This window comes from Podarcis vaucheri (genome assembly GCF_965113315.1).
Source record: "Podarcis vaucheri genome assembly, chromosome: 4".
NCBI classification, from domain to species: Eukaryota; Metazoa; Chordata; class Lepidosauria; order Squamata; family Lacertidae; genus Podarcis; species Podarcis vaucheri.
Genome location: NC_138762.1, coordinates 11,451,067 through 11,478,978, shown reverse-complemented (window position 1 = coordinate 11,478,978; position 27,912 = coordinate 11,451,067). Strand labels below are relative to the sequence as shown.

The 27,912-nt window shown below is 47.2% G+C and overlaps 2 protein-coding genes across 3 annotated transcripts in view; both read left to right on the top strand.

Annotated features, from left to right (window-relative positions):
• Window positions 1-27,912, top strand: part of KCTD14 (potassium channel tetramerization domain containing 14) — an 87,112-nt gene that overhangs the window by 29,937 nt on the left and 29,263 nt on the right. Inside the window, exon 3 of one of the 2 annotated variants that reach the window (XR_014218761.1) lies at window positions 17,222-17,231. The exons of the other annotated variant lie outside the window; for it this stretch is intronic. The gene's annotated coding sequence lies outside the window, so the exon portion shown is untranslated. Of the gene's footprint in view, window positions 1-17,221; window positions 17,232-27,912 lie in introns of those variants that run through there. 2 annotated transcript variants of the gene reach the window in all.
• Window positions 1-27,912, top strand: part of INTS4 (integrator complex subunit 4) — a 48,622-nt gene that overhangs the window by 19,074 nt on the left and 1,636 nt on the right. The window contains exons 8-22 of the mRNA XM_082219101.1: window positions 8-128; window positions 2,927-2,998; window positions 5,167-5,341; window positions 5,545-5,750; window positions 9,019-9,161; window positions 11,257-11,372; window positions 12,585-12,718; window positions 14,908-15,065; window positions 16,600-16,693; window positions 19,359-19,439; window positions 19,998-20,128; window positions 21,056-21,115; window positions 22,978-23,137; window positions 24,522-24,665; window positions 26,311-26,431. Of these exons, the coding sequence (XP_082075227.1) occupies window positions 8-128; window positions 2,927-2,998; window positions 5,167-5,341; window positions 5,545-5,750; window positions 9,019-9,161; window positions 11,257-11,372; window positions 12,585-12,718; window positions 14,908-15,065; window positions 16,600-16,693; window positions 19,359-19,439; window positions 19,998-20,128; window positions 21,056-21,115; window positions 22,978-23,137; window positions 24,522-24,665; window positions 26,311-26,431 (1,916 nt within the window). The remainder of the gene's footprint in view (window positions 1-7; window positions 129-2,926; window positions 2,999-5,166; window positions 5,342-5,544; window positions 5,751-9,018; window positions 9,162-11,256; window positions 11,373-12,584; window positions 12,719-14,907; window positions 15,066-16,599; window positions 16,694-19,358; window positions 19,440-19,997; window positions 20,129-21,055; window positions 21,116-22,977; window positions 23,138-24,521; window positions 24,666-26,310; window positions 26,432-27,912) is intronic.

Below are 27,912 nucleotides of genomic sequence, written 5' to 3'. Positions count from 1 at the left end.
CCTTCAGCATTGTCCCAATCCCTTCCTCCAATGAAGAAATCCGCCTAGTGGATGATGCATTTGGGAAGATTTGTCACATGGTCAGTGACGGCTCTTGGGTCGTTCGAGTACAAGCTGCTAAACTCTTGGTAAGTGCCTTTGCCCCTGTCATCTCCTTACGCTGTTGGAAAAGAGAGCAAGCTGTCCGTCGGAACATGAAATGCAAGAGGTTTGTGAAACCTCTGGAACATAAGAAGAACCTGGCTTCTGGATCAGGCCAAAGGCCTGTCTGGTCTAGCATCCTATCCTCACAGTGACCAACCAGTTAGGGAAGCCCGCAAGCAAAACCTGACCACAACAGCACACTTTGCACTCGTGAAATTCCTAGCCACTGGTATTCAGAGGCATTCTGTCTCTGACTGTGTAGCAGGGTTTCCCCAGCTTGGGTCTCCAGCTGTTTTGGGACTACAACTCCCATCATCCCTAGCTAGCAGGGCCAGTGGTCAGGGATGATGGGAATTGTAGTCCAACAACAGCTGGAGACCCAAGCTTGGGAAACTCTGGTGTAGAGCATAGCCATCGTGACTGCTAGACATTACTATAGTGGTACCTCGGGTTACATATGCTTCAGGTTACAGACTCCGCTAACCCAGAAATATTACCTCGGGTTAAGAACTTTGCTTCAGGATGAGAACAGAAATTGTGCTCCGGTGGCACGGCAGCGGGCCCCAATAGCTAAAGTGGTCTTCAGGTTAAGAGCAGTTTCAGGTTAAGTACGGACCTCCGGAATGAATTAAGTACTTAGCCCAAGGTACCACTGTACAGTGGTACCTTGGGTTACAGACGCTTCAGGTTACAGACTCTGCTAACCCAGAAATAGTTCCTCAGGTTAAGAACTTTAACTCAGGATGAGAACAGAAATCACGCGCCAGTGACGTGGCAGCAGCGGGAGGCCCCATTAGCAAAAGTGCTACCTCAAGTTAAGAACGGACCTCTAGAATGAATTAAGTTCTTAACCCGAGGTACCACTGTAGTACAGTGGTACCTCGGGTTACAGACGCTTCAGGTTACAGATGCTTCAGGTTACAGACTCCGCTAACCCAGAAATAGTACCTCAGGTTAAGAACTTTGCTTCAGGATGAGAACAGAAATCGCGCTCTGGTGGCGCGGCGGCAGCGGGAGGCCCCATTAGCTAAAGTGGTGCTTCAGGTTAAGAACAGTTTCAGGTTAAGAACGGACTTCCAGAATGAATTAAGTTCTTAACCTGAGGTACCACTGTAGTAATCTTCCACGAATTTGTCTGAATGCCTTTAAGAGAATAAGGAGAGCCTGCAGCATCAGGCCTTCAGAGGCATACCGCCCCCCCCCCCAGTAATAGCAGCCATTGCCAACACAGTGCCCTCCACTTTTTGGACTGCAACTCCCATCAGCCTGAGGCGGCAGCATGGCTGCACACGGCTGTTTTAAGGCTGTGCTGCCTGGGGCTGGTGGGAGTCTGAAACACCAGGTTGGGAAAGGCTGCTCTAGATTTAGCTTGGGCCGCCTCCTGTGAATGGATTGATATAGCCTCTCCCTAAAGCTCAATTGGGTGAAGTCTGCACTGGCTACAACACTCCCCCACCCAAACCTGCCTTGATGAAGGAAAGAGGTCCTGATTCTGGTATAGCTTGAGTGGCAGTTTTGGGGTCATTTTGTGGGGTGGCTAATGCCAGGAAATATATTGAAGTAAAACAGAAAAATTCAAAAAAGTGAAAAGAACATAGAGATGGGAAGCAAAGAGTTCCCCTTCCCAAAACAATAACAACCATTTATTTCTTATACCCTGCCAGTATGACTGGGTTACCCCAGCCGCTCGGGGTGGCTTCCAACAAAATGCAGAGAGAAAGAAAAGAAGTATGAATTCAAAATCCTTTATTAGGCATAGCACACCACACATTAACAAACAAACATCATATACAGACTGTATAAAATACGGGCTCAGCGAACACAATTTATCCCAGACCTATTCTTAACTCCAGGGAATAAATCGATGTACATAGATAATATAATACAACACAGCAACATCACCTACCATTAAAAACCACTAAGTCTCTTTATCATGGCCCATTCTCTCTTCATGGACAGCATTTAAAAATTCATCCGCTATTAAAGTAATTTGGTCATCGCTGTCTGCCAGCAGGTCCTGAACAGTTGGTTGTGTAAAAATCTGTCTATTCAATTTTAGGGCCTCAAATAATTGTTTTCTGGCATGACTGCCAAAATCACAGGAAAAGAAAAGAAGTATGAAACCTTAAAAGCTTTCCGAAACAAGGCTGCCAATTAAATGGCAACAGGGAATAAGAAAGTGGGGCTGTGTGTCACACGGTCTTTCCTCCGTGCCATGGCTAAAAAGTGAACCCGATTGCCAGTCGACTTGGGATGGACAGGCAGAACAAAGTGGAACAGACGTAAAAAAATTATTTGCCACGAAATGTGGTGACAGCCACTGGCTTGGAAGGTGACAAAACAGATTGGAGAAGGAGAAGGAGAGGTCATTTAACAGCCATTAGCCCGATAGCTACTGTATTTTTCGCACTATAAGACGCACCAGACCACAAGACGCACCTAGTTTTTGGAGGAGGAAAACAAGAAAAAAAAAATCTGAATTTCAGAAGCCAGAACAGCAAGAGGGATCGCTGTGCAGTGAAAGCAGCAATCCCTCTTAATGTTCTGGCTTCTGTGATAGATACGCAGCCTGCATTCGCTCCATAAGACGCACACACATTTCCCCTTTTTGGGAGGGAAAAAGTGAGTCTTATAGAGCAAAAAATATGATAATTAGACCCTCCTTGTTTGGAAGCAGTGTATCTCTTATGCTGAGGACTAACAGCCAGGATTTTTATTTTACCAGTTCTTTGTTCAAAATCACCCTGTTGCTAACCTGCCTCTTTCCCCTCCTTTGTCCCAGGGCTCTATGCAGCAAGTTAGTTCTCACTTCTTAGAACAGACCCTGGACAAGAAGCTGATGTCAGACCTGAGGGTACAGAAACTTCTTTTATTTTATTTTTAATCCTTTCTGCTGTGCATCCCATGTCCTAACCTTGGCATGCCAGAAAGTTGCACGACAGGTTCCTTTTTGATAGTCCTCGGATCCCTTCTGTGTCTGCAGGAGATCAGAAGCAGGCTTTCTGGCAGGTGGAAGCCAGTGAAATTTGAGCCTCGGCTGTGTTTGCTCAGTCTTTGTCAGCTTGCAGTAAATCTCCCCCAGGCTATTCTGGTTTCTTTGATGAAGGGTGCCCTGCGCATCTTAAGTCACAGCAATTTGGCATGCAGAAACTGAACGCTGAACTAATGGCTTTGGGGCAAAAAAAATGAGAGGCACAAATACAAGATGGGTGACACCTGGCTTGAGAGCAGTACATGTGAAAAGGATCTAGGAGTCTTGGTTGACCACAAACTTGACATGAGCCAACAGTGTGACGCGGCAGCTAAAAAAGCCAATGCAATTCTGGGCTGCATCAATAGGAGTATAGCATCTAGATCAAGGGAAGTAATAGTGCCACTGTATTCTGCTCTGGTCAGACCACACCTGGAGTACTGTGTCCAGTTCTGGGCACCACAGTTCAAGAAGGACACTGACAAACTGGAACGTGTCCAGAGGAGGGCAACCAAAATGGTCAAAGGCCTGGAAACGATGCCTTATGAGGAACGGCTAAGGGAGCTGTGCATGTTTAGCCTGGAGAAGAGGAGGTTAAGGGGTGATATGATAGCCATGTTCAAATATATAAAAGGATGTCACATAGAGGAGGGAGAAAGGTTGTTTTCTGCTGCTCCAGAGAAGCGGACACGGAGCAATGGATCCAAACTACAAGAAAGAAGATTCCACCTAAACATTAGGAAGAACTTCCTGACAGTAAGAGCTGTTTGACAGTGGAATTTGCTGCCCAGGAGTGTGGTGGAGTCTCCTCCTTTGGAGGTCTTTAAGCAGAGGCTTGACAACCATATGTCAGGAGTGCTCTGATGGTGTTTCCTGCTTGGCAGGGGGTTGGACTCGATGGCCCTTGTGGTCTCTTCCAACTCTATGATTCTATGATATTTGCAGAACTTTGGCAGCTGTTTCAAATGAGCGCCACGAGAAGGCACTGAAGATTCTGGGTGCCTTGTGTGTTACTCTTGCTTCTGCTATGGAGTTGTGTTACTGGCCTTGGGTGTGCACTTTATGTTACCATTCATATAACCAACAACAACAAATTTAATTTTTTTGTTCCCTGCCCTCTGATTGGGTTGCCCCAACCACTCTGGGCAGCTTCCAACAGAATATACAAAAACACAACAGAACACAACACATTAAAAGCTTCCTGATAGCTTGGCATTTGAATGTGCTGGCTCCAGTCGGGCATCTAGACAGTTAATGCATATTATATATAATAATAATATTATAATAATAATAATTTTTTATTTATACCCTGTCCATCTGGCTGGGTTTCCCCAGCCACTCTGGGCGACTTCCAACAGATTATGAAAATACAATAGTCTATTAAACATTAAAAGCTTCCCTAAACAGGGAGTAGCGCTGTGGTCTAAACCACCGAGCCTCTTGGGCTTGCTGATCAGAAGGTTGGCAGTTCAAATCCCCACAACAGAGTGAGCTCCCATTGCTTTGTCCCAGCTCCTGCCAACCTAGCAGTTCGAAAGCACACCAGTGCAAGTGGATAAATTGGTACCGCTGCAGTGAGAAGGTAAATGGCATCCGTCACGGTGTCCTGTTGTGCCAGAAGCAGTTTAGTCCTGCTGGCCACATGACTCGGAAAGCTGTCTGCGGACAAACGCCGGCTCCCTCAGCCTGAAAGTGAGATGAGTGCCACAACCCCATAGTCGCCTTTGACTGGACTTAACCATCCAGGGGTCCTTTACCTTTACGTTATTGTCGAACGTAATCCATTCCGGAAGATCGTTCGCCTTCCAAAATGTTCAACAACCGAGGCGCAAGGGGCTGGCTGCAAGTTCAGTTGCGAAAATTGAAAAACACGCAGCGAAAGCCATTCGACTTCCGAAGCACCTTTGAAAACGGAAGCATTTACTTCCGGGTTTTCGGTTTTTTGAAAACTGAAACGTTTCAGGTGCTCGGAAACCAAGGTACCACTGTATAAGAAATTGTCTCTGCATACCATTTCTGGCATGTGACCTTTACGCTTCTTGCATCTGCAGCGGAAACGCACAGCCCACGAACGGGCCAAAGAGCTGTTCAGCTCCGGGGAGTTCTCAAGCGGCAGAAAATGGGGTGACGACGCTCCCAAAGAAGAAGTAGACACCGGAGCTGTGAACCTAATTGAGTCGGGTGCCTGTGGGGCGTTTGTCCATGGGCTGGAAGACGAGATGTACGGTGGGTGAAGGCTCTGCTGCCAATATCTCCCCTTAGAAAGATCCTTGCTGAATCAAACAGAAGGGTGTGTGTGTGTGTGTGTGTGTGGACTCCTTAAAGAGGACCTGGTTTCTCTTTATTTCCTCCTTCCCCAGCAAAAATACGTAGGGGCAGCCTTCACCGACTGCTCTAACCTTTTCTTTCTCTCGCTCTGCATTTCTCAGAGGTCCGCATTGCCGCGGTGGAGGCCCTCTGCATGCTGGCCCAGTCCTCGCCCTCTTTTGCAGAGAAGTGCCTTGATTTCCTGGTTGACATGTTCAACGACGAGATTGAGGAGGTGAGGCTTCAGTCGATCCATACCATGAGGAAGATCTCCAACAACATCACTCTCCGGGAGGACCAGCTGGACACCGTCCTCGGGGTCTTGGAGGCAAGTGTTCCCCCTCCCTTACCGACAGAGCTTTATTTGGTCCACTTTTCGAGTTGTTCTCTACCCAGCTGTGGGGTTTTTTCTCCCTCGGTTGCTCCTGGTTCATGTTTTTCCCATCACTTGCTGATAGGTTCACAGAGGGGCAGCTATCCTTCCCATAACTGTGGGATGAATTGGGAGCTAGCCATGGGCTCTTCTCATGCGTCAGTTCTCCCCCCTCTCACTTATGGGTTGTCTGATTCTGCTGTCCTGCCAAATTGCGGCCAACCCTAACTTCTAAGTGCATGATTCCCAGCGACGTAGAAAGCTGCAGATTAGCTTCCGGGCTCAATTCAAACGGTTGGTTTTGACCTATAAAGCCTTAAATGGCTCAGGTCCACAATAACTCAAGGACCTCCTCTCCAATAATAATAATAATAATAATAATAATAATAATAATAATATTATCTGGGTGGCTTCCAACACAATATTAAAATACAATAACTAACCTATTAAACATTAAAAGCTTCCCTAAACAAGGCTGCCTTCAGATGTCTTCTAGAAGTCTGGTACAGTGGTACCTCGGGTTACATATGCTTCAGGTTGCATACGCTTCAGGTTACAGACTCCGCTAACTCAGAAATAGTGCTTCAGGTTAAGAAATTTGCTTTAGGATAAGAACAGAAATCGTGCTCCAGTGGCGCGGCGGCAGCAGGATGCCCCATTAGCTAAAGTGGTGCTTCAGGTTAAGAACAGTTTCAGGTTAAGAACGGACCTCCGGAACGAATTAAGTACTTAACCCGAGGTACCACTGTAGTTGTTTTTCTCTTTGACATCTGGTGGGAGGGCATTCCACAGGGCGGGTGCCACTACCGAGAAGGCCCTCTGCCTGGTTCCCTGTAACTTGGCTTCTTGCAGCAAGGGAACCACCAGAAGGCCCTCGGTGCTGGATCTCAGTATCTGGGCAGAACGATGGGAGTGGAGAAGTTCCTTCAGGTCTACTGGGCCGAGGCCGTTTAGGGCTTTCAAGGTCAGCACCAACACTTTGAATTGTGCTCGGAAACGTACTGGGAGCCAGCGTAGGTCTTTCAGGACCGGTGTTATATGGTTTCGGTGGCCAAACCACACATCATCTAAGGCCCTTCTTCATGTGCCGCCTCCGTGTGAGGTCCGGAGGGTGGCAACATGAGAACAGGGCCTTTTCTGCGGTGGCTCCCCGTTTGTAGAATGCTCTCCCCAGGGAGATTCACTTGGCACCTTCATTATACTCCTTTAGGCGCCAGGCAAAACATTCCTCTTCAACCAGGCCTTTGGCTGATTCATTGTTTACAGCCTTTTAAATGTGTTTTGGGGAGGGGAATTGTTTGTTTTGGTTTTAATTATTGCTTGTGTTTTAATCTTTTGTTTTATTCTATGAACTGCCCTGAGATCTTGGATGAAGGGCGGTATATAAAGTTAATAAACAAAATACAGTGGTACCTCTGGTTAAGAACTTAATTTGTTCTGGAGGTCCGTTCTTAAGCTGAAACTGTTATTAACCCGAGGTACCACTTTAGCTAATGGGGCCTCCCGCTGCCGCGCGATTTCTGTTCTCATCCTGAAGCAAAGTTCTTAATCTGAGGTACTATTTCTGGGTTAGCGGAGTCTGTAACCTGAAGCGTCTGTAACCTGAAGTGTCTGTAACCCAAGGTAAAAAGGTAAAGGTAAAGGACCATTAGGTCCAGTCATGACCGACTCTGGGGTTGCGGCGCTCTTCTCACTTTATTGGCCGAGGGAGCCAGCGTACATCTTCTGGGTCAGCTTCTGGGTCATGACTAAGCTGCTTCTGGCGAACCAGAGCAGCGCACAGAAACACCGTTTTCCTTCCCGCCGGAGTGGTACCTATTTATCTACTTGCACTTTGACGTGCTTTCGAACTGCTAGGTTGGCAGGAGCAGGGACCGAGCAACGGGAGCTCACTCCGTCGTGGGGATTTGAACCGCTGACCTTCTGATCGGCAAGCCCTAGGCTCTGTGGTTTAACCCACAGCGCCACCTGCGTCCGAAACCCTAGGTACCACTGTAATAAAAAAACCAAACCAGGCTTCTGGTCCCCCTGGGCTCAGTATTGTCTGTCCTGACACGCAGTAGTGAAGCACGTGAAAGTTAGTGGTTTTGGCTAGGTGCACAAAATAAGGATCAAGCAGACTCAGCAATGGAGAATAAGAAGGTGAAGTTTATTGCCAGGCAATAAGGACCCAGTTTGGAATATCTTCCAAAGAACTGGGACCCCGATTGACAGAAATACAGGGGTCTTTATACCTGAGCAAATCACAGCAAATCATGGATCATAAGACAATCATGAGGGATTCATATCTTGGTCAGCAAAAAATCAGCCAATCGGCAAGCAGTTGTCACGCTCCTAGCTCCTGGTTTAGCACTGGTCAAGCGCTGGGTTCCAGTTCCGCTTTCCAATGCTCCCAGTGACGCTCAGTCTAACCTTTCCCCCAGTTATGACAGGACAGGGAGTTTTGGACATTTTGTGGTTTTGCTCTTCCTGTTCTGTGGATTAATTTAGCCTGTATCTGAGGGGGAATTTGTACCAGAATCTCTGATTCATGTCTTCCCCTTTGTCCGGGGTGCACAGATGTTTTTAGGGGAAAGGTCGGTTCCTAACTTTGCTGTTTCAAGCAGTTTGCAATTAGCTAAGGCACAGCTTCCTTTTTGATTCAAAATGGATTATAAATACTGTAAGCCTTGATTCATGTAAGCATATTTGTATATATTGAATATATTGATTATTGATAACTGGTTATATGGATAATATAGGGGTAGCCCTTCCCTCCTTGCCTCATTAGCTCTCCAGGGTTTTAGCACCTAAGATGCTGCCTTATACAGTGGTGCCCCGCAAGACGAATGCCTCGCAAGACAGAAAACTCGCTAGACGAAAGAGTTTTCCGTTTTGGAGGTGCTTCGCAAAACAAATCTCCTATGGGCTTGCTTCGCAAGACGAAAATGTGTTGCGAGTTCCTGCGGGTTTTTTCCCTCCCCCCCTTTTTCTAAGCCGCTTATCAGCTGATCCGATAAGCCGCTAAAAGCCGCTACTAGTGCTAATCCGCTAATCCGTCAATGGGCTTGCTTCGCAAGACGAAAAAACCGCTAGACGAAGAGAATCACAGAACGGATTCTTTTCGTCTTGCGAGGCACCACTGTACTCGCTCAACACCACTCTGGGTGTTACGCACAGAACCCGCAAGCAAGTGCCCCCAGGACCATCTGTAATATTCCGAGCCTTTTTGTGCTGCTTTTAGGATTCTTCCCGAGACATCCGGGAGGCGCTCCACGAGCTGCTGTGTTGCACCAACGTCTCGACGAAAGAAGGCATCCATCTTGCACTGGTGGAGCTCCTGAAAAACCTCACCAAGTATCCTACCGATAGGGATTCCATCTGGAAGTAAGTGCCTCTTCCTTAGGCCAGTGAACCAGTGAAGTCCCCTTCTGGTGTCCACATTCATTCATTCATTGAACTTGCTAGCCACTTTTTCTTTACAAAAAGGAGCTCCAAGCAACTTAGAAAAAACTGCACATGCACGCAGGTCCTGCTCGTTATCCAAAAATTCACTTATCCGAACACAAAGAATTATACCCAAAGCTCACTACATGCACAACTCTATATAGCTCTCTAATATAGCTCTCTATATTGGACAAACAGGCCAAACCTTACGCCAAAGAATAAACGGACATAAATCTGACATCAAGAATCACAAAACAGAGAAACCAGTAGGAGAACACTTCAATCTCCCAGGATATTCTATACAAGATCTCAAAGTAGCTGTTTTACTACAAAGGAATTTCAGAAATAGACTGGAAAGAGAAGCTGCTGAATTACAACTCATTACCAAACTTAAAACCATGGAGAGACCTGGTTTGAACAAAGACATTGGATTCTTATCCTATTATACATGACTAAGCCATTTCTCACCTTTTCACCCTTTGCCTTTTCCTGTAAGACCTATTACAGTCGTTAAGAGTCGTCAACAGGCTCATCTCAGCTATCTGCCAATCTCCCATTCCCACCACCCTTCTGAGTAATACCCCTCCCCACCTTCTCAATATATAGAGGGGTCCGGCAACTTCTGTTTCAGTGTATCTGAAGAAGTGTGCATGCACACGAAAGCTCATACCAAGAACTAACTTAGTTGGTCTTTAAGGTGCTACTGGAAGGAATTTTTTTATTTTGACTATGGCAGACCAACACGGCTACCTATCTGTACATGCGCAACTGATTCAGATATCCAAACAGCTAGAGTTTGCCCACTTCCTTACTTGTTTGTGCTTTGAGTATAGTTAATGCTGTTCGTTATTATTTATATGGCGGGTGTGCTGCTTTTGGTTCCCTCCCATAAATGTTATGTTAGACGATATATTGATCGTATGATCTCCCCGTTTATTCTTCCCTTATGATATTGTGTGTGTGTGTGTGTGTGTGTGTGTGTGTAGCGCTCAAAATCACTTGGGCACTGTGGCAATCACACAGGGTCCCCGGACCTTTAACGGTCTATTGATCCCTATGCCACCACTGTGCTCACTTCCCTGCTGCCACCAACCTGTTACTCTCTGGTAAAACACTGAGTCCAGTCAGTTGTTAAAAGTGAACCAAATAAACAGGTTTATTTTACAAGCATTAACAAGTTTATGGTTTCTCAAATAATTTTCCTGTCAGTATCTTAACTTCAGTTTCTTGACCGGCCTATACCTTCCTAATACTTTCTGACTGATTATCTCAACTGTTTGACTGACTCCTCTTAACAAATTCTGTCACTCTCTCACACCAGACTAGCCCAACCCAACCCACAGACTTATCTTCTCTGTCTCTTCTAACTCCAGACTGTCTTCTCAACCACCCTAACTCTGACTCCTCCCCCAAAAAACTCTGTGCTTAAAACCTTTTACACAGTTAACTCTGCCCCTTGGGTTTCCCTTGGTTAGTCATTTTACAGTTAGTTAACCCTTTCATTATGAACCCAGTATGATGTCACACAGCAGCAATAATAATAATAATAATAATAATAATAATAATAATAATAATAATTTATTTGTACCCCGCCCATCCCCCAGCCACTCTGGGTGGCTTCCACAAAGACCAAAAATACACTAAGATGTCACACATTAAAAACTTCCCCGAACAGGGCTGCCTTAAGATGTCTTCTGAATGTTAGGTAATTGTTTATCTCTTTGACATCTGATGGGAGGGCATTCCACAGGGCGGGCGCCACCACCAAGAAGGCCCTCTGCCTGGTTCCCTGTAACTTGGCTTCTCCCAATGAGGGAACCGCCATAAGGCCCTCAGAGCTGGACCTCAGCATCCGGGCAGAACGATGGGGGTGGAGATGCTCTTGCCCTAGGAGGGCAAACATCACAGGCACCTTCTGGTGACAAGTGACTAGTAAGTTTCCTTAAAATTCTCAACCATCTTTGTGTTGGGGTTATTGTGAAAGGGAACCTCTGTATCTTTTAGATGTTCACCAGTCTGAATCTCTGTGTTATAGGTGCTTGAAGTTCCTGGGAGGTAGACATCCTACTTTGGTGCTTCCACTTGTTCCTGAACTTTTAGGGACACATCCTTTCTTCGACACCCCGGAGCCTGACATGGATGACCCTGCTTGTATCCTCTTTTTTTTTGCTACCCCCTCTCCTTCCCTCTGAATAATGTTTGGCTGACCAGACCACACCGAGCTGTTGTTAAAAACCATGGTTGTCACTTGACTGACAAACCAGAACTGGAAACCGTGGCTTGAAATAGGCTTGTAAACCATGGTTTGTGCTATGCTTTGGTCTGAAATCTTAAAGTATAGTTTGGGATCTTGATTTTGGGGCACGGTATGGTTTGCTGCAAACAAGAAACAGAAACTTCTTGTCTGCTGTCTTCACAGAGAAAGGAAGGAGGGTGAAAGTCCAAGATTTGATACTGCTCATTCTCACAATGGCAAACCATGGTTAGCCATGAGATCAGAATTTGAATAACTTTTGATTGGGTTTTATAAACTGCGTCAAACAGCGACCTGTAGCTTCAGAACTCTTCAGAAGCTGGAGCACGCTCTAATCAGCAGAGTAATTAACTCTTTGTGACGGAAGGGCAGACAGAGGCATGTGTAAAGCATATTTGCAAGCAGTTTATTCAGCATAGGTAAAGGTAAAGGGACCCCTGACCATTAGGTCCAGTCGTGACCGACTCTGGGGTTGTGGCGCTCATTTCGCTTTATTGGCCGAGGGAGCCGGCGTACAGCTTCCGGGTCATGTGGCCAGCATGACTAAGCCGCTTCTGGTGAACCAGAGCAGCGCACGGAAATGCCGTTTACCTTCCCGTTGGAGCGGTACCTGTTTATCTACTTGCACTTTGACGTGCTTTCGAACTGCTAGGTTGGCAGGAGCTGAGACCGAGCAACGGGAGCTCACCCCGTTGCAGGGATTCAAACCGCCGACCTTCTGATCGGCAAGTCCTAGGCTCTGTGGTTTAACCCACAGCGCCACCCGCGTCCCTTATTCAGCATAGATCAAGACAAAGAAAACGTGTCTGCTCTCCTTCATGTCTAAGAGCAGGAAGCAGCAAGCAAAAGCTATACACAAACGGAAGTTCCCAGCAAGCTGTGCTGGAATGTAAACAGACATGTGACATGCAACAATCCACATATCTGTTCCTCTTAGCTGAAACGGAACATCAATATCCTATCAATGGATTGGTGGCTCTGGGCCCGTGCTCCTCAACCCTTGCTTCATTACCTGTGAGCATTCGCTTTGCAGCTTCTCTCCAAAGTTCCTCCCTGTGTGTCCAGTTGCTTTGGAATCCTGCTTTTCCCTTAACCTGCGGCGCAAACAGACATTGCGGTCTTGGTTCTCATTTTCAACGCTGCCAAATCGTGCCCAACCATGCCGGCGCTGTTTTCGGATCACACCTTTAGGCACTACGCTTACCTTCGGGACAGTCTCTCTCACCTCGTCCCTCCCTTGCGGGTAAGCCAGTCAATGGTGTTAATCTGTCTCCTGTTTTATTTTGTTTTTTGTTTCTGTTCCGCTTTTGGAGAATTAACGCTCGTAGGAAGACAAAGCAGGCTGCCACTCCAGGTCCAGACAGCTACAATACGCTGTGTAGTAATAATAATAATAATTTTTATTTATACCCCGCCCACCCCAGCCAAAGCCGGGCTCAGGGCGGCTAACAAGCAATAATAAAAATAAGTTGAATGAATACAACTTAAAAACAAAATTAGAATACAACCTTAAAATATTGAAACGTTAAAATATTAAAATGTAGCCTCATCGCAGGAGGAGAAAGGAAAAGAAAAAAGAAAGAGGGGGAGGGAATCAAATTGGCTCCAAGCCAAAGGCCAGGCGGAACAACTCTGTCTTATGGGCCCTGCGGAAAGAAATCAGATCCTGCAGGGCCCTGGTCTCATGAGGCAGAGCGTTCCACCAGGCCGGGGCCAGTGTTGAAAAGGCCCTGGCTCTGGTTGAAGCTAATTTAACTTCCTTAGGGCCCGGGACCACTAGGGTGTTGCTATTTATGGACCTTGAGGCTCTCCGTGGGGCATACCGGGAGAGGCGGTCCCGTAGGTACAAGGGTCCTAGTAGAACACCTTCCATTGCCTGATGCCCTTCAAATGTTTTGAACTACAACTCCCACCAGCAGCCATGCTTTGAGCTCGCGGTTAGGCCTTGCTCTGGGTTCATAGAGCATTGGCCACCCTGGAGAGGCAGGGACTTTTGTGGGAAGGCAGCGACCTGCTTCCTGGGTGCAAGACCTATCGGAGATGAGTTGCTGTGCTCATTCGGCCTGACACTCCCAGGCAGGCCATGTTTTTGCTAATAAAGAGTTAGCTCCGAGTGGCTCGGTGTGGTTTGCTGCTGGCTCCCCTCCGACGCCACTGTGGGTGAATTGTAAGATGCAGCTGTACAGCTGTGAGAGTCGTGAGATGGGGAGTGAACTGTACCGCTGGAGGCTGCAGTCACAGCTGTGTTTGACTCAGAGGAGACCTGTTGAAGTGAATGACTATGACTGCGTTAGGTCCGTTGATTTCAGTGTGTCTGAGTAAAACGTAGCTGAATACCTAGAGCAGTGATGAGGGAGGGCTTTTGCTTTCCTGGGGAGTTTGGGAAGCGTACTGGGCTGCATCATTCTTCTGCCAGTGATTGCGTAGGTAAATAGATAAACTTTATTTTAATGTTGTATTTTAATTTTGTTTTTAAGTTGTATTCATTCAACTTACCGTATTTTTCGCTCTATAAGACGCACCAGACCACAAGACGCACCTAGTTTTTGGAGGAGGAAAACAAAAAGAAAAATATTCTGAATCTCAGAAGCCAGAACAGCAAGAGGGATCGCTGTGCAGTGAAAGCAGCGATCCCTCTTGCTATTCTGGCTTCTGGGACAGCTGCACAGCCTGCATTCGCTCCATAAGACACACACACATTTCCCCTTACTTTTTAGGAGGGAAAAGTGAGTCTTATAGAGCAAAAAAATACGGTATTTAATTGCTCGTTAGCCGCCCTGCCTCGGCTGGGGAGGGCGGGGTATAAATAAAAATTATTATTATTATTATTATTATTCGCATTAGCCAACGGCCATGGCAACATAAAACAAGCAATGTATACAAATAAAAAGACAACAATGGGTAAAAAGGGCAATCAAATGACCAAGATTATCGTTCAGATAGTGGCGCTTAATCTCATTGCACCCTCGATAAACCTAACAACCTTTGCTGTTGTCTGATCATTTTGATCTGATAAAAGAAAGAACCATGTGGCCTCAGATGGGCGGCCTGGGGTGGTAAGTAAGAGTGGGGTAATGATCTCATTCCTCAGATCTTTATAAAGCGGACAGGACAGGAGAACATGAGCTACTGTTTCCAGATTGGCCAGTGACTGGGTGCCATCCGCTTTCTGTCGGTGAGCTTCCACATGTCAGGGCAAATTCTACTGCAGGCACTTGTTTTCATGGTTCTTCTGGCTCTTGCTCTGCAGCAGTCCTTTCGGAAGAACAACGGCATGTCTTGAAGGTGGTCTCCATCTCTGATTGCTCCCTGGGGAGCAGTCACTGAAATGCCATCACTGAAGATGGATAGCAAAAGTGCAGAGGAGAGACAGAAAATTCCAAAGTGGAACGTGATCTGCTGAACTTGGCTCGTCTTTCTCTCTTTGCTTAGTTGCCTGGGAAAAAGCTGGCGTCCTCACCTGTGTCCGCCGGCCTCGCCCTCCAGGAAGACCCTTCCCAGGAATTCCTACAGCAGAGCCTTGAAAGAGTTTTCAACCTTCAGCACTTAGACCCACAGGGCACCCAGGAGCTGCTTGAATTCACAATTCGGTAATAGTTTCCAAAAAACTAGGAGGCTGCGTTGACCCTTTGCCGATTTGAGGAGTCTTTGGCGATTCTATGTGTGTGCTTTTCAGTTTTGGGGTTCCACGGGTTCCTTAAAATTTTGCACCTGCTGAACAGCAAACCTGTGCCGATCTCCTTAGTCCTCTGGTACAACTCTTTCTCTTTGCATTGCATAAATGTTAACTCTGGCGCAGGGCCTGAGAGTGGAAGGAAATTTTGGCGGCAGGGAGACCTCGATTCTGCTGGGTTATCGAGGGCTCTGTTTCCCCAACATGGGTTGTGGTGTCTATTATTTATTCTACAGTGGTACCTCTGGTTGCGAACGGGATCTGTTCCGGAGGCCCGCTCGCAACGTGAAAAGAGCGCAACCCACAGTGGCACGTCTGCGCACACGTGGGTTGCGATTCGCCATTTCTGCGCATGGTGTCATTTTGCACTTCTGTGCATGCGCGAGCAGCAAAACCCTGAAGTATCTTTCCGGTACTTCCGGGTCGCCACAGGACGTAACCTGAAAGAACGTAACATGAAGCGGACGTAACATGAGGTATAACTGTACAGCGGTACCTCAGGTTAAGTACTTAATTCGTTCCGGAGATCCGCTCTTAACCTGAAACTGTTCTTAACCTGAAGCACTACTTTAGCTAATGGGGCCTCCTGCTGCCCCTGCGCTGCGGGAGCACAATTTCTGTTCTCATCCTGAAGCAAAGTTCTTAACCTGAAGCACTATTTCTGGGTTAGCGGAGTCTGAAACCTGAAGCATATGTAACCTGAAGCGTATGTAACCTGAGGTACCACTGTATTTAAATTTAAATCCTGCCCCTCCTCGCAACGAAGCCCAGGGCAGCAAACAGCAAGCAGTAAAAGCATCAAAGCCTCTTAAAAACAGTCCCAATGCAGATACAGACCTGACTGCTTCAGACTTATTTATTTGGTGGTTGTGTTTATGGGATGCCTCATCAAATAAATTCTCCGGGCACAGCATGCAGATACAAGCTTGTGACGGTAAAATCATGCTGCAATAAAACCCACAGTGAGCTCAAGAGGCAATTGCAGGTGCTTGTTTTAAATCTTTTTAAAAATTAAACAATATTATCCGGCTGCCCACAGGTGTGCTTCAGAAGTAAGCAAAAACCACTGTGTTTGACAGTGGAACAGACTCCCACGAGAGGCGGTGGACTCTCCTTCCTTGGAGGTTTTTAAGCTGAGGTTGGGTGGCCATTTGTTGTGATGATCTAGTGCAGATTCCTGCATTAAAGGGGGTTGGGCTAGATGATCCTCGGGGTCCCAAGTCTACAATTCTGCAGTGTTGCCCACGCCCCGTGACATGCTTGCAGCCCTTGTTGACTCACTTTTTATTCTCCTCCATTTATTCCTGGGAGCCTATAAGCAAAAGAGATGTCAGAGGTCGTTAACTCACAAAAGCACTTTGTGTTAACTACTTTTAAGTAAACAAAGCGGGCTCCTCGCCAACACCCCATTAAACCAATCATGCTTTTATCCCACTTCCTCTTTGCTCTAGGGACCTTCAGAGGTTTGGAGAGCTCCAGTCTGACTTGGCTGGGGTGGCTGACTTCTCGGCCACTTACCTTCGATGCCAGCTGCTTCTCATTAAGGTAGGGCTTCCTCTGGGGCAACACCTGGTCCCCTTTCCTGAACCTTTCCAGTATGTTGTGGGGTGATGCCCATGCCACTTAAAAATCTAGCAGACAGCGAACAACACACAGGCAGTTCAAAGCCAGTCAAACCCGGTATGTGTGTGTGTGTTCATGTGTTATTTCCTGCCCAAAGCGCAGAGACCCCCTGCTTTGCTCAGTGTGAAATTGCCAATTTGTACCTCCAAACGACAGCAGAGGAAGTCCGGGAAATCACGGAAGATGTATTAGGTAAACAGAATTGGGATTCAGCACATTAGCTGGGAGCTGACTCGGCAGCCTTTGGAGCTATGGCAATTTGCTGGCTTTGCAGGGGGGGAAATTCTAGCTTCCTTCAGCACTCCCCAACCCCCAATGCTGTAAACTGGGTACACGATGTCTTAAGATGCAGAAATGGTTGGTAAGTGGATGGAGACTGCTTGGTGTGAGACGGTCAACATGCCCTTCAACATTCTATGATGAAAATAGGAACATCCTACTGCATAATAGGGGACGCGGGTGGCGCTGTGGGTTAAACCACAGAGCCTAGGACTTGCCGATCAGAAGGTCGGTGGTTCGAATCCCCACGATGGGGTGAGCTCCCGTTGCTCTGTCCCTGCTCCTGCCAACTAGCAGTTCGAAAGCACGTCAAAGTGCAAGTAGATAAATAGGTACTGCTCCGGCGGGAAGGTAAACGGCGTTTCCATGCGCTGCTCTGGTTCACCAGAAGCGGCTTAGTCATGCTGGCCACATGACCCGGAAGCTGTATGCCAGCTCCCTCGGCCAATAAAGCGAGATGAGCGCCGCAACCCCAGAGTCGGCCATGACTGGACCTAATGGTCAGGGGTCCCTTTATCTTTACCTTACTGTGTAATAATGATATTTTATTTTTGTTTTATTCATTCATTCCCTGCCCATCTGACTGGGTTGCCCCAGCCACTCAGGGCAGCTTCCAACATACATAAAAAACATTATAAGACATTAAGAATTTGAACATTTAAAAACTTCCCTATACAGGACTGCCTTCAGATGTTACTTATATCTTTGGCTTGGGAGGTGGGTGGGTCGCAGAACTTGGTACCTTCTAACATTTCTACAGTGAAAATAGGGATGTCCTAAGGAAAAGTGGGACATTCTGGGATCAAATCAGAAACCAGGACGGCTCTTGTAAATTCAGGACTGTCCCTGGAAAATAGGGACACTTGGAGGGTCTGCATCCAGCAGAAGCTGCTATAGCCAGTGAGTTGTTTGCAGCTGTTTAGTGTAGGTAAACTCTCTGCTGTTCAGTAAGCACGAGACAAGCCCCATGGGAAGCTAGAAGCTTACCAAGCTGTATCCTGAGTTTCGGGCTTAGCTGAATGTCATTTTCTCTGTTTACGTCTTTGTTAAACCTTTAGACCATTCAGAGGATCACAGGGTGGGTGGCAAAAGATCTCAGAAGCAAGCATTTAACACGAAGTGGTCAGCGTCGAAATAAAATTTAATGAAACAGCGGCCAAGATTTATAGCCAGCAGCAGACAGAAGTTACCATGCTCTACAGGAGCAAGAACACTTTTTTCACCCCAAGGCCCACATCCCCTTAGTGACAACCTCTTTTTTTGGGGGGGGGCATGTGTAGGGACAGAGGCAAAAGTGGCTGGAGCAATGAATATCTATTTTGCCTTTTGAGCAGTAGATTTTCTATGTACACTCGCACCCCCCCCTTGTCTATCCTTCCTCCAGGAAAGCAAGAAGCATTGTCAGAGCTCAAAGATGCAGTCCATCTTTGAAACAGCTCGGGAGGAGGCAAAGCAGGGCTAGGGAAGGGTCTGATACATTGGGAGGGCCTCCATGTGTCAGCATCGCCCTTGAGCCAGTGCTACCAACTGGACTCATCCACTTCAGCCCCGACTGGGCTAGGCGAGCTGGGTAGCACTTCCAGAGACCACCTTCTGCACAGGAACTGGTCAAAGTGCTGTGGACTCACAGCTTAGAGTTGTGAGCACCGCATTCACTCCCACAAGAAGACAGTCGTTGCACAGCAGAGTATAGCAGAGCATAAACGACTCGGAGAGCAGCTCTGTAGAATATCTTCCTTATTCTATCTACAGCTATAATACACAACTATGTACAGAGCTAAATGAGGTCTAAACGAAAAATGCTGAACTGCACTGAGTGTCTGCAGCTGCTCTTAGCAGCCACCTTATCTATACACACGATCTCTCTCTAACACTCAGTCTCTCTCTCTCTTTGATGTGAGGCTGGAGCGAAATAAGTAGAGAGCAGAAATCGCCCCCTCCTCTCTGGAGAATCAGCAGAGAACATCAGCAGATTCTTGGATATGGGAGGGGTGAAATCTCCTCACCATGTTCAGGAGCAGTGTACCACTCAATGCCACTTGCTGGACAAGCCAACCATGAGAGAGGGCTGCTGGCGTTCCCTTCTTGATTGGGAGCTTTCTTCGGGCTCCTGTGGGAAGCGACTTGCTCTCCCTTGAAAGGCCTTTCGACTTGATCCAGCAGGGGGATGCCCTTACAGTGTCCTGAGAAGGAAGGCGAAATTGCATCCTTTCCTCCGTTCGCCCTCCAGCCCAAAGAGCCCAGCTTAGGTTTCAACTCCTGGGTTGCACAGGCCATATCACAGTTAATTCCTGGACGTCTCTTTTAGGCTCTCCAGGAGAAACTGTGGAATGTCGCAGCCCCACTGTATGTGAAGCAGAACGCCCTGGCAGCAACCGCTGCAAAACAGGTAAGGCAGGGTGGAAAAAACAAACACGCATTTCACAGAGGCAGAAATCGCTGAGCATTTGTAGGCTCCTTGTGTGTGTGTGGTTTTTTTTACTTAATTATGTGCTATTGGCTTGCAGATTCCAGGAAAGCGAGCGGCCCTGTAGAGAGCTTCCTTTTAAAAAAATAAAAATCTGATGCTTATACCGTGGTACCTCGAGTTAAGTACTTAATTCGTTCTGGAGGTCTGTTCTTAACCTGAAAGTGTTCGTAACCTGAAGCACCACTTTAGCTAATGGGGCCTCCTTCTGCCGCTGTGCTGCCGGAGCACAATTTCTGTTCTCATTCTGAAGCAAAGTTCTTAACCTGAAGCACTATTTCTGGGTTAGCGGAGTCTGTAACCTGAAGCGTATGTAACCTGAAGCGTATGTAACCTGAGGTACCGCTGTAGTAGCACAGAAATGCTAGTATTTTTGCCTCAGTCTGTCTTGAACTAGTTCTGCAGATTCCCGTCTGTCTGTGCCAGTACCCCGGTGGTAAATCTGTCCAGAATTGAGAAAAGTGCTGCTTCCTTGTCTAGATTATGGAAGAAACGTACAAGATGGAGTTCATGTACAGCGGTGTTGAACACAAGCAAGTGGTCATCATCCACCACATGCGGCTGCAGGCGAAAGCCTTGCAGCTGATAGTCACGGTGCGGACTACGAGAGGGTAAGGGAAATCTCTGAGCTTCGGGATGTTCTGGACTTGAACTGCAAGATTTAAATAGCTGGAGGCAAATGATGTGGTTGGCTGTGGAAGGTTCAGAAAATGTTGGCTACTGAGCAGCTAGTGGGGTAAAATAGCAGTGATGTTGGATCCAAGTGTAAAGGTAAAGGGACCTCTGACGGTTTTTTCCAGTCGCGGACGACTCTGGGGTTGCGGTGCTCATCTCGCTTTATTGGCCGAGAGAGCTGGCGCACAGCTTCCGGGTCATGTGGCCAGCATGACTAAGCCGCTTCTGGTGAACCAGAGCAGCGCACGGAAATCCGTTTACCTACCCGCCAGAGAGGTACCTATTTATCTACTTGCACATTGACGTGCTTTCGAACCGCTAGGTTGGCAGGAGCAGGGACTGAGCAACGGGAGCTCACCCTGTCGCGGGGATTTGAACCGCCGACCTTCTGATCGGCAAGCCTTAGGCTCTGTGGTTTAACCCACAACGCCACCCGCGTCCCTAGCATGACTCAGATTCATTAAGAACTCTCTGATAGTAAGAGCTGCTCTAACAGTAGAACTGTAGATGCTTTAGTTGAGATGCCCTTCATTGCAAGGGGCAAGATGACCCTTGGAGCCCTTCCAAATCTACAATTGTATGATGGCATGATTCTAGGATCTCTGCTATGCTATTTGAATGGCATAGGGATGCGGGTGACACTGTGGTCTAAACCACTGAGCCTCTTGGGCTTGCCAATCGGAAGGTCGGCGGTACGAATTCCTGCGACAGGGTGAGCTCCCGTTGCTCCGTCCCAGCTTCTGCCAACCTATCTATCTTTTTTTGTGTTTTTAATATTTTGTTGGAAGCTGCCCAGAGTGGCGGGGGCAACCCAGTCAGATGGGCGGCACATAAATAATAAAATTGTTGTTGTTCGTTTCCAGAGTGGAACCTCTCTTTGGAATGTGCGAGAAGTTTTTGCAGGAGGTGGACTCTTTTCAGAGGTATGTTTCCTTGTTTTAGGGACTCAGGCTTTGTACCTAGGCTCTATCATGTCAGACTGCAGGTGGGAACTCAAAAGGACTCAGTGCTCATCCATAAAAAATAGATTTAAAGCCCCCATTCAGCTCCTTATTGGCAGCTGTGGAGCCTTCACCCAAACAAGCATGGTCGCTTTTTTCCTACAGCTGCGCAGCAAGCAACCTTTTTCACTATGGGCTCTTTCTGAGCTTTTACTTTGAAAGGCCCAGGCAAACTGTACTGGCCCAAAAATGGAAGCAAGAATTACCGTCGATTGAAGAATGGAGAATGAAGTTAATGGACTATGCAGAACTAGATAAACTAACAGGAAGGATTCGAAACTGGCGGAACCATAAATTCACGGAAGACTGGAGTAAATTTACGGACTATTTGAAAAGTATTTGTGAAGATCAGACGACGTTTGTAGGTTTGCAAGAAGAAGAAGAAGAAGAGGAGTTTGGATTTGATATCCCGACTTTCACTCCCCTTCAGGAGTCTCAAAGCGGCTAACATTCTCCTTTCCCTTCCTCCCCCACAACAAACACTCTGTGAGGTGAGTGGGGCTAAGAGACTTCACCGAAGTGTGACTGGCCCAAGGTCACCCAGCAGCTGTATGTGGAGGAGCGGAGACACGAACCTGATTCCTCAGATTACGAGACTACCACTCTTAACCACTACACCACACTGGAAGTTTTGTGAGGAGTATTATTGGAAATATTGCAAAATGGAGAAGGGGAAGGATGATTTCTTAAGAGATGTAAAGGCAATATAAAGTTAAGAAATGCATAAGAAGTGGTTAAAACGGTGGATCATCAGAGGGGCTGATGGAAGGCTAAAAAGATTGTATAAGTGATAAGTTTTGTGGTACATTTTATAATTTATATCTTAAAATCAATAAAGATATACCGTATTGTTCGCCCTATAAGAGGCACTTTTTCCCCTCCAAAAATGAAGGGGAAATGTGGGTGCGTCTTATGGGGCGAATGCAGACTCCTTGGCTTCAGCGATAGCAACACGAAGCCTCCGAAGCCTGCGCTCCGGAAGCTTCGCGTTGCTTCCACTGAAGCCAGGAGAGTCTGCTGTTTGAGGCTGGCGGTGGGGGAAAGCAGCGCTACCCCCATCGCCAGCCCCAGAGATGGGGGGCAGCAGGAAGGCGCGCGACGCCTTGCCGCTACTCTCCAACCCTCCTTTGGGCTTTTGCGGGAGATGGGGGAATTCCCCCACCTCCCGCAAAAGCAGGCAAAAGCCGCGCACTCTTTAAAGGGGCTCCGCGGCTTCTGCTGGCTTTTCTACGAGGGGGGGAATTCCCCCACCTCCTAGCAAAGCCTGCAGGAGCCGCGCACCCTTTAAAGAGCGCACCGCTCTTGGGGGCTTTTCCCCGAGGAGGGAGAAGGGACTGACTGGCCCTTTCAGTCCCTTCTCCCTCCTGGTCAAAAAGCCCGCAGGAGTCAAGTGGGGCTCCTGTGGGCTTTTGCGGGAGGTGGGGGAATTCCGCCACCTCCCGCAAAAGCAGGGAGAAGGTCTTGGAGTAGCGCACAGGCTGAGTGCAGCCTGTCCGCTGCTCCCAGAGCTGCGGGGGGGGGGGGGTGTCATATTTTTTTCCTTGATTTCCCCCCCTGAAAACTAGGTGCGTCCTATGGGCCGGTGCGTCTTATAGGGCGAAAAATACGGTATATAAAGAAAGGCCCAGGCAAACCGTATGGGATTTTCTTGTGGGTGAGACTAAGGTTGCCCCAGATACGAGTCTAGGGATTCCTTGGGGAGGGTCTTCTCTGAGCAGAGGGTAGATCAGGATCTGCTTTGCCTTCGCTCCCAAACTTTCCCCCACACTCTCCCTTTTTCACAGATGTTTCATTGCGGAGCTCCCTCATATGCAAGACAGTTTTGTGGACAAACTCCTGGACCTGATGCCCAGACTAGTGACGTCAAAGCCTTCTGAAGTCGTCAAGATCCTGCAGGCAACGTTGCGGCAGAGTTGCTTCCTTTGCCTTCCTCTCCCTGAGAAGGTGAGTATCTGGTTGGCAGCTGGGCAGCCGACTAATAATAATAATTATTATTATTATTATTATTATTTATACCCTGCTCATCTGGCTGGGTTTCCCCAGCCACTCTGGGCGGCTTCCAACAAAACACTAAAATGCAATAACCTGTTAAACATTAAAAGCTTCCCTAAACAACTACTTGAAGTAATTTTAAAAGCAGCTGTTTAATGGTATTTGCATGTTTCTTATATGAATCACCATATAAACATACTTTATAAATTTATTCATAATGGATGCGATGGAATGACCCTCGGTTATGTACTTTCTGATGTGCCTTATTTATTTTTATGACTTTTTAATGCTTGTAATTATATAAATCTTTTCATAGTGTAAGCTGCCGTGAGCATTGTTTTAGCTATGTATGATCATATGTATTCCTAATACAGTGGTACCTTGGTTCTCAAACTTAATCCATTCCGGAAGTCTGTTCCAAAACCAAAGCGTTCCAAAACCAAGGCGCACTTTCACATAGAAAGTAATGCAAAATGGATTAATCCGTTCCAGGCTTTTAAAAACAACCTGTAAAACAGCAATTTAACGTGGATTTTACTATCTAACGAGACCATTGATCCATAAAATGAAAGCAATAAACAATGTGCTGCGGTCACACAGTCAGTCAATCAGTCGCTGAACTGGGTTCCACGCAGTCACAAAAACAAAACTGCAAAATAAATAGCAAAAACAGCCAGACCTCAGCGTGACACTCAAAACGGAAGTGTGGCACTCAAAACAGCGCATGTTCGGCTTCCGAAAAAAGTTCACAAACCGGAACACTTACTTCCGGGTATGCAGTGTTTGGGTTCCAAGTTGTTTGAGTACCAAGGTGTTTGAGAACCAAGGTACCACTGTAAGCCAAAATATGAAGGGGGGGTTGCCTTTGCAGAACACCTCTTTCCTCCTCCCTTCTCAACTGAGCAATCAAACTAGGAAGGTTCTAACCATGGTTTCCTACTTCATCCAAACCAGGAAACCATGGTTCCCAGCTACAAAACAAAGCAGGATATTAAGATGCGCTTTGAAGTTGCAGAGACTATCGTTTATGGAGGAAGGCTTGCTCATATCTCAGTATACTAAGCAGTGATAATGATCATTTGAACTACATTGTACTACATTTCTAGAGTCTGTTGAAGAAGTTGGAATCGTTTAGGGTCCTCGGCTCCTGCAGCTGTTTTGCTTTGGCCAACCGCATGCACACTGCAGCTCCTTCGCCGCCTCTGTAAATTGACAAACGACCGAATACATTTTTCCAAGCCCAAATAAAAAAAGGGGAGGGGGTAACAAACAGGAATTTTGAGAAGTATGTGTGGAAGTGTGTGTGTGTGTGTGATTCGGCATCTTCCTTCTGCAGATCCACCGAGCGACTGCCACCATCATTGAGCCGGCAGGAGAATCGGACAACCCCTTGCGCTTCACGTCGGGATTAGTGGTTGCGCTCGACATTGATGCAACTCTGGAACATGTGCAGGATCCTCAAGGCACTGTTAAAGTTCAGGTAAGCATCGCCCCAATGGTTGGAACCAGCTTTTATCAACCTGGGCGGCCTCCAGCTGTTTGGGACTCCAACTCCCATCAGCCCCAGCCATCATGGCCTTTGGTCAGGGATGATGGGAACTGTAGTCCGAAACATCTGGAAGGCGGCAGATTGGGGAAGGCTGCCTTAGTCCTGTGCCTTCGCGTGGAGTATGATGAAGTAGAGACTGAAGCAGCGCCACGCTTTTAGGTGGGTGGGAATAGGAGAAAAAACGGCTTCTGTCTGCAATTCAAGGCAAACCTGTTTAATTCGTTTTTTCTGAAACAATAAAGGGACCGAAACATTTGTACTTCTCCAGATTTTGCAGTGCAGTTCCGCAGCCAAGTAACGTGTACTGGGATAAAGCGTGCCTTAAAAATTCAAATGCTAGTGAAAAATAACACGCAAATTCAGTATAATGGAGAAAGCAATAATAATAATAATTTTTTATTATTTATACCCCGTCCATCTGGCTGGGTTTCCCCAGCCACTCTGGGCGGCTTCCAACAGAATATTAAAATACAATAAACTATTAAACATTAAAAGCTTCCCTAAACAGGGCTGCCTTCAGATGTCTTCTAAAAGTCTGGTAGTTGTTTTTCTCTTTGACATCTGATGGGAGGGCGTTCCACAGGGTGGGTGCCACTACCGAGAAGGCCCTCTGCCTGGTTCCCTGTAACTTGGCTTCTCGCAGGGAGGGAACTGCCAGAAGGCCCTCGGAGCTGGACCTCAGTGTCCGGGCAGAACGATGGGTGTGGAGATGCTTCTTCAGGTATAGAGCTTTGCAAAAATCTGTATCTTGGGCAAAATTGAACACAGAAATGTGTTCATTAGCAGAAGTGCACACTGAAATGCTGATTAATTTTCATGAGGACTTTAAAAACAATAATGGCAAACTGATGTAGAAATGTGGAGGAGTGTACTTAAGACTGGAAAAACAAGGAAACGAGAGAAACCGAAATGGACATATTTGCCCATCGCTAGATGTGTGTGTCAGGTGTGTGTTTGGGGGGAGCGGTCTTCTCGCTTCAGCAACTCTTTTTTGCACATTGTTGTGGGTTAAATCACAGAGCCTAGGACTTGCTGATCAGAAGGTCGGCGGTTCAAATCCCCACGACAGGGTGAGCTCCCATTGCTCAGTCCCTGCTCCTGCCAACCTAGCAGTTCGAAAGCACCTCAAAGTACAAGTAGATAAATAGGTACCACTCTGGCGGGAAGGTAAACGGCGTTTCCATGTGCTGCTCTGGTTCGCCAGAAGCGGCTTAGTCATGCTGGCCACATGACCCAGAAGCTGTACACCGGCTCCCTTGGCCAATAAAGCAAGATGAGCGCCGCAACCCCAGAGTCGGCCACGACTGAACCTAATGGTCAGGGGTCCCTTTACCCTTTACCTTTATCTGCAAAGAAACTGAATGCAAAAACTCCAGGCAGCCACGAAGCAGCTCATAATGCATTGCTGAAGGAAGAGTCCCTTACTTTGGGGAAGCTGGGCTGAAACTGTGCTTTCGTCCCCCTTTCAGTGTGCACACGATTATGCCCTACATAAGGCGGGTAACGTTTGCATAGGGCTTCTGTATTCCTGACTCCCTGTGCCTCAGCACTGACAAATCCCACTCTTCCCTTATAGGTTGTATACCCTGACGGGCAGGCACAGCTCATCCATCCTAAACCAGCAGACTTTCGAAACCCCGCTCCCGGAAGGCACCGGTTAATTACTCAGGTTTACCTCTCTCACACTGCCTGGACAGGTAAGGAGGATGCTGGATCCAGTAGATCCTGCATGGGGAAGTCTTTACCGTGTAGGTTTCGCTTGAGCACTTAGGGGCTCTGTGGCTTCTTTCTACTGCTGGCATTGGGCAGAAACCAATGCAGCAAGTCGCCAGAAAAGGCACATGATATGTGATTGGTTGAATCAACCGCCCGTCTGCCAGAAAATGCCCTGCATTCAGTGGTAGAGAAAGATTTCAACGTGGTTCAAGCTATAGGAGCTCGCTCTTGTTGGCGCAACAGGTTATATAGAACAATAGACAATTGCTTGTTAAAAAACAAACCAGACTAGCATAATTTAAAGTTTGTGATGCAGTACTTCATATATGGAGAAGCTACAGTCTTTCAGATATTATTGCACTCCCAATTCCCAGAAGCCTCATACAGCATGGCCTAAACAGGAATGATGGGAGGTGGATAACAACAACAATTTATACCCTGCCCATCTGTCTGGGTTTCCCCAGCCACTCTGGGCAGCTCCCAAGAGAATATTAAAAACATGATAAAAGATCAAATACAGTGGTGCCTCGCAAGACGAAAAGAATCCGTTCTGTGATTCTCTTCGTCTAGCGGTTTTTTCGTCTTGCGAAGCAAGCCCATTAACGGATTCGCGCTATTAGCGGCTTATCTGCTGATCGGATCAGCTGATAAGCGGCTTAGCAGCTTAGAAAAAGGGGGAGGGAAAGGAAAAAAACCCAGCAAGAACTCGCAAGACATTGTCGTCTTGCGAAGCAAGCCCATAGGAAATTCGTTTTGTGAAGCACCTCCAAAACGGAAAACTCTTTCGTCTAGCGAGTTTTCCGTCTTGCGAGGCATTCGTCTTGCGGGGTACCACTGTATGAAAAACTTCCCTAAACAGGGCTGCCTTCAGATGTCTTCTAAAAGTCAGGTATAGTGGTGCCTTGGGTTACATACGCTTCAGGTTAAAGACTCCACTAACCCAGAAATAGTACCTCAGGTTAAGAACTTTGCTTCAGGATGAGAACAGAAATTGTGCGGCGGCGGCACAGCGGCAGCTGAAGGCCCCATTAGCTAAAGTGGTGCTTCAGGTTAAGAACAGTTTCAGGTTAAAAACGGACCTCTTGAACGAATTAAGTATGTAACCAGAGGTATCACTGTAGTTGTTTATTTCCTTGACATCTGAAGGGCGGGCGTTCCATAGGGCAGGCGCCACCACCGAGAAGGCCCTCTGCCTGGTTCCCTGTAACCTCACTTCTTGCAGTGAGGGAACCGCCAGAAGGCCTTTGGAGCTGGACCTCAGTGGAACTGAATGATGGGGGTGGAGACGTTCCTTCAGGTTCCACGGGTTCCCCCACCCCTGCCATACTGCTTGTTGCACTCAATTTGTAGTTTAAGACAGGGGTGCCTAACTTTTGTTTTTGACTTTAAGTCTGCCTGCACTGGAGATCAGCTGCCAGAAACCACAGGAGGGGGAGAGCGCTGATGCTCTCAGGCCCTGCTT